The 12,605-nt window shown below is 38.0% G+C and overlaps 1 protein-coding gene across 2 annotated transcripts in view; it reads left to right on the top strand.

Moving 5' to 3' along the window:
* The first annotated feature begins 2,541 nt into the window (after positions 1-2,541).
* pax2a (paired box 2a) overlaps positions 2,542-12,605 on the top strand; it is a 42,413-nt gene continuing 32,349 nt past the window's right edge. For both annotated transcript variants that reach the window (XM_077582082.1, XM_077582083.1), the window contains exons 1-4: positions 2,542-3,127; positions 4,221-4,386; positions 4,959-5,156; positions 11,848-11,933. In XM_077582082.1, the coding sequence (XP_077438208.1) occupies positions 3,085-3,127; positions 4,221-4,386; positions 4,959-5,156; positions 11,848-11,933 (493 nt within the window). In that variant the 5' untranslated portion in view covers positions 2,542-3,084. The remainder of the gene's footprint in view (positions 3,128-4,220; positions 4,387-4,958; positions 5,157-11,847; positions 11,934-12,605) is intronic.

Here is a 12,605-nt window from a genome sequence, read left to right on the forward strand (position 1 = left end):
AATATAGACAATATAACTACATATAAATGCATAAAAATAAAAACTATGTAATAGCAAAAACACGAAAAATATTGCATGTGTATTGAAGTTGTTTCATACTTTTAAGGTTAACATAACCATCAAATTGATTTCATAATAATACACGACGTGTCATGTATTATTTAAATAAGTACAGTTCAAATAGAAAATGACAATTATGTCAAATAATATGTGCCATTATTAGTCCTCGTGTTACTGTTTAACTGTGTATTACATTGAATGAAATCAGATTTGTTTAAGTCACAATCCAAACACGTTCAAATGAATTCCAAATTCAACCAAACTGCTTTAGAATAGTGTGTACAACGCCGATCACGTGCCATATGACCTGCCGCATGCCCACGCCCCCTCTTTTTTTTTTTTTGTTTAACCCTTTGTTCTCCTGATGGATTGAGTTTTAGCGGAAGAGATTAGGGAAAGGGGTAGGTGGGGACGTGGGGAAGGGGAAGGGGGTGTTTTATTCCAGCTACAGTAGGTTTCTTGGCGAACTTTGACCCGACCGAGCCGCAAGTGAGGCGCCTGAACACCTTTGAATGCATGACGAGCGGAAAGCTGCTGTGTGAGCGCCATCTACAGAGCGCCTCGCGTATAGTCGCTGAGTGGATGATGATGATGAAGATGATGATAATGTCCTGACTCACTCACTGCAGGCTGCCGTGATAGACAAGAGTTTGATTTAGGGCATTTTTATTTATTTTTATTTATTCCGTTTTTCAAAACAAGTCGCAATTCTGACAGTAAATAACAACACAGAGTTGTTGCATTGTATTTTTGTTCCTAATTTGTGGCCTCTAGATAGAATAAAGTTCTAAACAAAATGAAGAACACAAAACGTAAAATTGATATTTTTTTTTTTAAATGAAAATAAAAATCTTACATTTTCTTTCTTTTTTATTTGTTTCCTAAAACATGATCAATTAGAAGTACAATGCATACTCAAGTCACTCGGAGTCAAAAAAAAAAAACATTTTTTAATGAAATTATTATTTTTTTCTTTACATCATAAACGTGCCAATACCAATTACTTTTCAAGTCATCAAAAAAGTACTGCAAGTGTCAATATTGGTCCCATTACTTTTTCATCCATTTTGCTGGATGCTATATTGCCTCTGACCCCCCCCCCTTCCCCCCCCCCCCAAAAAAAAACCACTCACCTAGACACATAATTTAATTGGAGGGGTGATATGATTTTCTTTATTTCTTTTTTTTTTATATTCGCATAAGCATGGATCTTGCATGCCCACATTAATATTATGAATGCTGTATGTTTCAAAGCCTACAATTCGTCATATAACTCCTAGTTAAAAGTCATTTTGACACATAACGAAAATCCTTTTTGTTTTTTTTGTTTTTTTTTATGAGTTTTAAACGCTTTTTGGAAGCTTACATGATCACACCAATTGCATATTATGAGTGCTATTTACATATATATGTTTTTTTAAAATACAAGTTAATACAAGTCAAGTGCCATTGTTGGTCCTGTTAGTTATATAATTTTTTATACATGGGACATTTAAAAAAATATATATATATATTATTATTATTTATTTATTTTGCTCACATCAATTGCATGTTATGAGTGATATTTGTTTTATTAATACAAGCACAAGAGTCACTGATGGTCCTAATAAAAAAATTTTTTTTTGGATAAGCTATCACAATCAACAACATAAAAACAGGAATTTTTTAGAACACATTTCATCAGTGTACTCACGTTGATTGTATATCACAAATATACTTATTTTTTTGTGGATAAAATCAATCATTAAAAAGTAAGGGACATTTGGTCCTATTAAATGATTTTTTGGTTTCATTTAATGCATGGCCCTGATAGCTTAATTTTTTTTTTATTAATTCATTACAACAAATTGCATGTAGAAATTATTTGTTTTGTTTTTTTACCATAGTGAGGCCCATGATTTAAAAAAAAAATTACCCCAATTTGCACTGAAGAATATTAAAAAAACAAAAACATCAAAACAATATATATATATATTTTGTGTGTGTTTATTTTGCTTTTTTTCTCCTTCTTTTTTTTAACCTTTCTGAGTTTTTCCAAAGGTTCGCCATTTCGTACTGTCCAGTTTGTCTTGAGAAAGCAGCACTTGAAACAATAAAAACAGCCCTTACAACAAAAAAAAACAAAGTCTCATCATTTGCCATTCCGTCTCCCTCCTCTTCCTGACTGTCGGATGCTCTCGTTTGAGCTTGCATCTTTTTTTTTACCTCCCTTCTCTCTTTTGCGTGGGCGAATCACAAAGTGTTGGAATCTATTGCCTTTGTCTGACAAGTCATCCATCTCTATGCGGAGGGGATCTGTGGGATGGAGTGATAGAAGAAGGAGGAGGAGGAAGAGGGGGGGTGAAGGAGGAGAGTGTGTGTGTGTGGTGGGGGGGTGGTGGAAGGCGGGGGGGGTGTCTGTGCGGGACTTTTAGAAACAGACACACCAGCGAGTGTGGCTTCATTCTCAACCCAAAGCTCAGGCAGGCAGGCAGGCACGGTCCATTCCGGAGGAGAGGGGGACCCGCTTGTTGTCATCTCCGCCCCCCCTCCCTGCCCCCCCTTCGCCCCACGCGCCCACCCCCTTGTATTTTTTGCCGTGTTTCTTCCTCCGCCCCAGCCACCGGGGGGACCCCAGCACGCCGCCGCTCCACGCCGCCGCCGCCGCCAACCGCCGCCGCCGCTACAAGGATTTCTCAGCTGCAGTTCGTCGGACCCGCGCGGAAAGTCCACTTCTCCTCATGCCGCAGCCGCACGCGTGGGTCATGCTCTGCACCTGACAGACCCCCACCACCAACAACCTGCACCGCTTATTCGTTTTCTTCTTCTTCTTCTTTTCCCCCCCCCCGGACGATTTCTTTCCTTCTGAGAAGAAACTGAGAAGTTCTCCACGGCAGCCCACGCGGACTTTAAATCGGCCCCACGGACTGTTTGTTTGGCGTGGGGTTTTTATTTGTCTTTTTTTTTTCTCTCCTTTGACGGCTGCTGCACCACAGAGGCGAGACGGCGACCTCAGTCGATTACCTTTCTTTGCTCTGCTATCCAATGGATATTCACTGCAAGGCAGACCCCTTCTCCGCCATGCACCGTGAGTCTTTTGAAAATATCGCAAAAAAGAGAAAATACCGCAAAAATATCGGGGATCATTTTAAAATGGATCGAGTTGGGTTTGCGTGGGGGGGAAAAACACACTAAGTGTAAAATTTAATTGTTTTTGGGTTGCTTTTGGAAGCGTCTGTGTGATAATAATAAAAAAAAAGATTATTATTATTATTATTATCATTATTATTATAAGATGTTCACATTCGCCACCATTGATTTTGTATCTGAATAGAATAAAAGTAAGATTCTACTATTTTTATTAGGAAATATGTGCAGAGAAATAAAACCAGTCAAACCATATATTGACAGAATTATAAAAATGTAGCAGAATTCGTTATAAATTGGGCTGAATTTAAAATTATGATGTCATTATTTGTATTTTATTTAATAATTGTGCTATTCTAAAACTGCCTTTTAGTGTGATTTGTAACCCTCAAAAAATAAAATAAACGCCAGGTATTTCAGGTTTTCTATACATGTGCTTCCTTGTGCACCAAAATACAAATTCCACGTTTAATTTTTTAAAAAAGGAAAAAAAATAAAGCTCTTTCGTTCCTTGGTTTTATTTAATTTTTTTAAGTGCAGCTACTCAAATGCTCAATTTGAATACAAAGCTTTTTATTACCTGTGTCATCACAATTATGGAGCACCTTGTGTGTAAATGATGCCAAACAATTTCTCATTACAGTGCTAAAAAAGACACACAAAAAAGAATTGAATTTCATGGGATATTTAAGACCAAAAAAAAAAAAAAAAACTGAGAAGCCCCCGGCCTGCGCGTCAATTATTTATCCGCGTTTGTAATATGAGTTATCAAAGATCATTTTAATTATTTAGCATAATCGTGCAGGGAAAATTAAACAGGTCGAAACTTAATACGCTCGACATGTGTTGCACCGACCAGCTGATCTAGGACAATATCACCTACAAGCACGACAATAACGCCGCGAAATACTTTTACGCACGCATTTTTACGCATAAAAAAAGCGAAAGGTGTGAAATGAAGGCAGGTGTGCGGTCCCTCTTCAGGTATGTAATGTTATGCTCCCCCCTCGGTGCCGCTGTTGTATCCCACGCAGGGCACGGCGGCGTGAACCAGCTCGGCGGGGTGTTCGTCAACGGCAGACCCCTCCCGGACGTGGTTCGGCAGAGGATCGTGGAGCTGGCCCACCAAGGGGTCCGGCCGTGTGACATCAGCAGACAGCTACGGGTCAGTCACGGCTGCGTCAGCAAAATCCTCGGCAGGTAAAAAAAAAATATATATAAAAAGGATCCACGCGCAACGTGCAGTCCAACCATCAATCTTGCATCTTGCAGCTCCATTCCAACCTCAGCCATATTGTGATATATAGAAGGCAGATTTTTTTTATTTTTTTTTTTTTTTGCTTGCACACTGATTTTTTTTTATTTTTTTTTTACCCACAAAGCTTTTCGAAATGGGAAACATTAAGACGGTTTTTTTTTTGTAAATGCCTGCTTTTCTGTCAAATTCCAAACACACGTGAGCACGTGAGGTAATATTTTGAAATATATTTTTTCCCAGCTATCAGAAGGCATTTCAGAGGTATTTCAATGCACACACACTGAATGTTTGTCAGAAACATTGCTTTTTATTATTTTGTTTTGTTTTTTTTAAATATAGGAATAATAATATGGTGGCATGTCATGCATGCGCACTTGTTTAAACCCACTCCCACTCAGCGCCATATAAAAGTGTTTTTTGTTTTTTTTCATTCTTAATCCACGCAACTAATAATGTATTAATACAAAAAATACCGCCTGGATCGTTGACGATATTAAACGTGCACTGTGTGCAGGTACTACGAGACGGGCAGTATTAAACCGGGCGTGATCGGGGGGTCCAAACCGAAGGTGGCGACCCCGAAAGTGGTGGATAAAATTGCAGATTACAAGCGGCAGAACCCGACCATGTTCGCCTGGGAGATCCGGGACCGGCTACTGGCCGAGGGCGTTTGTGACAACGACACCGTGCCCAGCGTCTCCTCCATCAACAGGTAGAAGCTTATTCTTATTTTTGTCATTCTTCCCAATTTGGAGTCCGCACGGGTGGTCTGTAGCAGGTGCAATTCAATCCCCCTCCCCTACCGCGATTGCGGGCCTCCAACACGCAGCCAGCGTGCAGGAGGAAGACAGTGAGAGAGAGAGAGAGAGAAAAAAATCACATCTGTCTGGATCAAAGGCGATCGATAGCCTGTAAGCAGGTCTGCATGCGGCGGGAAATGCCCCACAAAATGCTTGAATAGGCGGAGCGCAGCGGGACATGTCACGTGGCTGGCACGTCGTCTCTCGATTGGATCAATTGGCTACTTTTGACGCCATTGTTGTCATATTAGAAGGATCGATATTATTATTATTATTATTATTATTGGAAAGACACGTTTTTAGAAATGTTGTGTATGGACAAAAATAGATTTTGTTCGTATCATAAATGGCATTTCCTGTTGTTATTATTAGATTTGTTACCAATATGGTTTTATATGGAATATATTGATCTTATATGTATTGTAAACTATAATAGTTGCTGGGTGCATATAGTCTTATTACAATTAGCTTACTATAAAATGTGTGTCTATAATATTTTAAAATAAACGTTATTTTCATAGCTATAAGTCCTGCCATTTATTGGTCATTATTCCTATTGTTTATCCTATAAAATACTCTTTATAGGTAAAACTATATAGGCTATGTTCATTATTATGACCATATATGGTTTATTAGGATTATTGTTGGTATTATGAAATGTGTTTTATTCATAAGTATTACGTGTATAATTATACACTTTATGATATTGTTTATATTCATTTCAGGTAGCTTCAAACATTGTTTTTATTTTGCAGTAAACGGTTTATTAATATTATAATTATTATTATCATTATTATTATCATTATTATTATTATCAGTAGTAGTAATAGTTGTTGTTTTTATAATAGTAAAGTAGTGGGACATCTATATTTTTAAACTAATTTATACAACACACATTTTACAATCTACGGTATATTTGTTATGTAAAAAAGTTTATATTCCCACATAAATGTGACCTCATTGCTATATTTTCATTATTGCTACAATAGTTATAAAAATAATTATGCATATTTACAATATTGAATAAATTACATTTATTTTATGTAGCCTAAAATGTTTTTTTTATTCCTACCATAAATGGGTCCTTAATCTTTTATTTCTTATTATTGTAAACAAATGCTACTTATTCAATGATAATTATAATGTTTTGTTTAAAAAAAATTTTTTATTTAAATGATGTAGCTTAAGATCATTCCTATTCCTACCATAAATGGTCTAAAGTGTCTTAAGAGCTAAGTGTGATGACGTTGGTGGCGGTGATAGGAGGGGGGTGGGGGTGGGCGGGGGGGTAGTGCCCTTGGAGGAGTGTTGAACTTTGGTTAGGAGCCACTGTTCCAGAGAGCTGGTCATCGGCATTACATTTTAATGAGCTGAGGAGAGTCTCACAACATGGCCAACTAAAGGTAGAAGGAAGCCGAGAGAGCGAGAGAGAGAGAGAGAGAGAGAGAGAGAGAGAGTCTCCATTACAGTATATATATGTACTGTATATTTGTTTTCTGAGCATATGTGGGCAGTATGTTTTTGGGCCGTATTTGTTTTTTTATCCGACTTTTGAACATGCATGGCGAGCTTGACGAAATGTTCGGTTAGCTTTGCAGTTTTTGTTGCGTGTGCGTGCGAGTGTGCGTTGACCTGTTGCTTGTTGCTGCTAAAACATGCTTGCCTATGAGCATTAATAATTTACAGTATGTTTTTCGAACTTGCCACGATCTCTTATAATAGCTGCTGATGTAAAAAAAACAAACAAAAAAAAAAAACAAACAAGTGAGTGAGTTTCCCCAGCGTGCAGTTGTGAGGTTGTTGTTTAGCGAGCGTGCAAAGGAGGCAGCAGAGAGTCGGTGGTCCTTGCGGTCGAAGGGGGTCTGACCTCTGCTCTCCTGACTAAAGAGGACATCCCGGCTTCAAACACATTTTCCCGCCGTGAATTATTAAAGATGACAACCGGGCCGCGTTGCATTCTGTTACGTGCGCTTCAAAAAAAAGCGACTTTCAGTCTTATTGATCCCCATTTTAATATTTCTTCTGGGGATTTTCCCTCTTTCCACACCGGCCCCAAACACAAAAGTCGTTAATTCGCTCCTTCCAGAATTGCTTATTCAATAGCGACAACATGGAGTGGAAAACAAAGTCCTTGAATTTATGAGTCTCCCCCGAGCCATGCGGTCAGATAACCGTTGTGGTGAGATGTTAGAAATTCAAATAAAATATTGATGTGTGTTTTCTGGAGGAGGCTGCGGGGCCTTTTGTGGAGGACGGGGGGGACACATGAGACACATGAAAAGAGTAATGTTAACCCCTCGCTAGCCGGACCCCCCCCCCCCCCCCCAACACGCACACCTCGCCTCATTCGCACCCTGTAATTCTCTTTTGTCACACCTGTCGGGCCCGGGCGCGGGATTCCCGACGCCGACCGTTATTCAATGATCTCATGCTCGCGTGTCAATCAAAAGATTATCACGGTCACGGTGCGGTGTAATGCGATCGGCGTTGACAAAAGAGCTTGTGCAAATCCCAGCGTAAACTGTGTGTTTGCCTAAAAAAGAATTACAGCAATCCTCGTATTAGGCTTGTATGAAAGCCGGGCGAATCGTCGGCGTGGCCTCGGAGGACGACCGAGGGGCCGAAAAGAGAAAAATAGACAGTAGTGAGGTGAGCGGGAAACAGCTTGAACTGAGACGGACGGCAGTTGTGCTACCAAGAAACTACTTTGATATTCTTCAGGGTGCTCCAAAAGATTCGATACCGGAACAATTCCTTTTTTCTACGTTGTTCTCGGTTCATTCAGACAGACGTGAGGTCAAGCCAAGTGTCGTAAAATTGCAGCCTGGTAAGACAGTTTTTATCTGCCGCTAGCTACAATTCAGCGGCGGTTTGAGAAGCTTTACGAAGTCAAATGTATGCTTTCCATGGCAAGTTTCTCAAAATAGGATTTCTCAGTGAAAGGCCGAAAACCGAACTCCCAGAGAAGGCAGTTGTGCAAAGTTATGGAAAGTTTATCCAGTGGGAGAAATCATCAACAAACGCTCGACTGAGTGGATTTTGTCGTATTCAGCTTGTTCAAATGCTTCGATTATGACACTTAAAGTAGAAGTCAACCTTAAAAATTTCTTGACAATAATATGTTATATGTGACCTCACTAGTCTAAACATGACATTCTGATTAATATTAGTCATGAAGCAAAATCCAGCCGTATTTATCCATCTCGGGCGGCCATTTTGCCCTTTACTGCTGCGTGAAGATGACATCACAGTTGCTCAGGCAACGACCAATCACAGCTCACCAATTTTCTGAAGCTGAGCTGTGATTGGCTGTTACCTGAAACCTGAGCAAAACTGATGTCATCTTCAGTCTACAGTGGATAAAAACTGCTGGATTCTGCTGCTTAGCTCATATTCCACTAACAAAATATTAACCAAAATACCGTATTTAGACTCGTGGGGTTGCACAGAACATAATATTGTCCCAAAAAAATTACCTTTTAACAATCTGAATTGAGTGCTAAACAAAATTCTTCCAGTTTAACTCTCCACATTGACTTTACCCAGCTTTGCGAGAATGCCTGCTCTAGGAGTTCGGCGTTTTCATCAGTGGTGCTAGTAAGAGGCCTTCTGCTGTGTGCTTCATTAAAAACAGATCTTGATTCAAGAAACCTGCCACGGATGATGTAAGCTTCTCAAACTGGACCGGAATTACGGTCAGGGACAAAAAATAATAATCTTGCCAGTTAGCAATTTTGCAATGTCGCGCCAATGTCGACTGGCCAGGGAATGATATGCTCACAAAAACTGCAAACCTAAGCAGTCAAATCCTGAAAAGGAAAGTTGCTACAGTACATCAAAGAAAGTGCTTTTGTTTTTAAGAGTCCTGATTAAATCCACATCCCTACTTTTGAGATTTTGGACTATTTACAATCATACAATCCCAGTTAACATGTGTTAACTTTTTTTCAAGGCTTTCGAAAGATTGATTTAAGCCATTTTAATGCCAATCGTTTTTTGATTCATGGATTCATTGCCTTTTAAGACTTTTTTACCTGAAAGGGATATTTTACTAATTTACAGCAGTAAAAAGTTCATATTTTGGTCTATCATGAGCCGTGCTCAGCCGTGACTGGTTGTTAATGTTACCTGAACCCTCAACAGTGATGTCATTTTCAATCGACAGCAAGTGGCAAAATATTTTTAAAGGGATACTTGACTCATTGAACCATTTTTAGCGGTAAAAAGTTTATATTTTGTCCAGAATGAATTTGATAACTTCAATATTTTTCATGTAAAATTAATACCTAAACAATTTTTTACATTTGCTGTCAATTGAAGGTGACGTCACATGTGCTGAGGAAGTAGGTAACGACCAATCGTGGCTCCCCTGTTGTCTGGGTTTGGTCAGCAAACTGAGCCATGATTGGTCGCTACCTACTTCCTCAGCACAAGTGATGTCATCTTAAGTCGACTGCAAGTGGGAACATTACTTTTTAAAGGTATTAATTGTACATGAAAAATAATAAAGTTATCAAATTCATTCTGGACAAAACATTATTTTTTTACTGCTGAAAATGGTTCAATGAGTCAAGTATCCCTTTAAGACTTTTTTTTTTTTTTTTACCTCAAAGGGATACTAAATCAGTAAAGTATGCCTTTAAGGTAAAAACGTGTTTAAGGGATACTTTTCAGCAGTAAAAAGTTAATGTTTGGTGTATCATGAGCTGTGCTAAGCCGTGATTGGTTGTTACCTGAGCCCTCAACAGTGATGTCATTTTTAGTCGACAGCAAGTGGAAAAATGTGTTTTTAAAGGTGTTAATTGTACATGAAAAATAATGACGCTACTAAACTCATGATAGACAAAATATTTACTTTTTACTGCTGAAAATTGCAAAATTATGGAAAAATTTGTTTTTAAAGGTGTTAATTGTATATGAAAAATAATGACGCTATCAAACTCATGATAGACAAAATATTCGCTTTTTTACTGCTGAAAATTGCAAAATTATGGAAAAATTTGTTTTTAAAGGTGTTAATTGTACATGAAAAATAATGACGCTATCAAACTCATGATAGACAAAATATTCACTTTTTACTGCTGAAAATAGCAAAATTATGGAAAAATGTGTTTTTAAAGGAGTTAATTGTACATGAAAAATAATGACGCTATCAAACTCATGATAGACAAAATATTCACTTTTTACTGCTGAAAATTATGGAAAAATTTGTTTTTAAAGGTGTTAATTGTACATGAAAAATAATGACGCTATCAAACTCAAGATAGACAAAATATTCACTTTTTTACTGCTGAAAATTGCAAAATTATGGAAAAATTTGTTTTTAAAGGTGTTAATTGTACATGAAAAATAATGACGCTATCAAACTCAAGATAGACAAAATATTCACTTTTTACTGCTGAAAATAGCAAAATTATGGAAAAATGTGTTTCTAAAGGTGTTAATTGTACATGAAAAATAATGACGCTATCAAACTCAAAATAGACAAAATATTCACTTTTTACTGCTGAAAATTGCAAAATTATGGATTTTTTTTTTTAAAGGTGTTAATTCTATATGAAAAATAATGACGCTATCAAACTCAAAATAGACAAAATATTCACTTTTTACTGCTGAAAATTGCAAAATTATGGATTTTTTTTTTTAAAGGTGTTAATTCTATATGAAAAATAATGACGCTATCAAACTCAAAATAGACAAAATATTCACTTTTTACTGCTGAAAATTGCAAAATTATGGAATTTTTTTTTTTAAAGGTGTTAATTCTATATGAAAAATAATGACGCTATCAAACTCAAGATAGACAAAATATTCACTTTTTACTGCTGAAAATTGCAAAATTATGGATTTTTTTTTTTAAAGGTGTTAATTCTATATGAAAAATAATGACGCTATCAAACTCAAGATAGACAAAATATTTACTTTTTACTGCTGAAAATAGCAAAATTAGTCAAGTATCCCGTTACAAAGTAACTCGCGAAATTCAAGCAATCAACACAGACTGCATCGTCATCGGTGGGCCGCAATCGTTTCCCCGGCCACACTTTGGACACCCTTGGTCTAAGCAAGTAGATATGATAGAAATGGATGTGGGTGGGAGAGAGGAAAAGAGTCAGCTGGGGAGGGAGATTATTAGAGTTGGCCAGGTAGAGTCAGTGAAGCTGATCATTGAGGTGAATTGATGTGATTTCATGCTTTGTTTGCAAGATCATTCAGACCAAAGTGCAATGAAGACTTTCCCGCCACATCACATCGTCCCGCTGGGTGTGTGCGGGGACGGACTCGATCATATTTCGGAGCTCAGAATCCGGCTAGATTGAAAGCCCGTTCTCTGGAGGGGGGCAGCTCCCGTTCAGCTTCACACACAAAGCCAGAGATTGGCCTAAAACCCAGAGATTGCCTATTTGGAGTGCGAATGGGGAGGATACGAGCGGGGCCCTCGGACCCGGCGCGCTTTCACATGCACGGGGCCTAAGTGGACATGATGAGCTGTGTTTAAAGCGTCCCGGGGCGGCCCCGGCCTGCTGTGAAATCTCCACGCTCGGGAGCCGGCATTGATTGATCTTGAATGTGTGTGTGTGCGTGTGTTGTTCACTTTACCAGGATTATTCGCACCAAAGTCCAGCAGCAGTTTCACCCATCCCCTGATGGTTCTGTCACGCCGCTCTCCACGCCAGGACACACCATAGGTGAGAGTTCGGACTTTATGGAATGAACAAAAAAGCATGGTTAATAATGACACTGCGTTGATCATTCATTCGTGACACTCCCTAAACACTGTTTATTTTTTTAATCTGACTTTTTAATTAACGATAGAAAAATCCTTATCACTTAATTGGGATTTTTCATGGACTTTTAAATGAACTAACTACCTATGTAGTCTATTATATAAAAAAAATACTGTGTTCAGAATCATTCATTCCATTCTCTATCATTATGGATTATTAATGGTTATTTTAGTGAACAATTTCGGTGAATTTATTCAAATTAAAAATCTTTTACTCATTCCTTACTCCATTACGTAGCATACACCATTTTGCTATAACAACAAAATCACATGAACAGAACTCGGTCGTAATTAGGAGTTTCCGAGTGGTAAGGTCCATCTTTCCCATAGCATGTGAAGGCACCGTAAATGGAGATTATACCAATAACAATTTTCCAAGAAAATCTTGGGCCGGCTTCCCCTCCCAAAATAAAAAATTAAAGTATATATATATTTAAAAAAACAAACAAACACACAACATTGGAAAAAAAATTTTTTAAGAGGCCTTTTTAATGAATATCAACTATTAAAACCGTTGGGTCAATAATAACCCAATTTGGGTAATAAAAAAAAATCGGACCGACCCACTCACAAA

This window comes from Vanacampus margaritifer, chromosome 12, assembly GCF_051991255.1.
Source record: "Vanacampus margaritifer isolate UIUO_Vmar chromosome 12, RoL_Vmar_1.0, whole genome shotgun sequence".
Classification (NCBI taxonomy): domain Eukaryota; kingdom Metazoa; phylum Chordata; class Actinopteri; order Syngnathiformes; family Syngnathidae; genus Vanacampus; species Vanacampus margaritifer.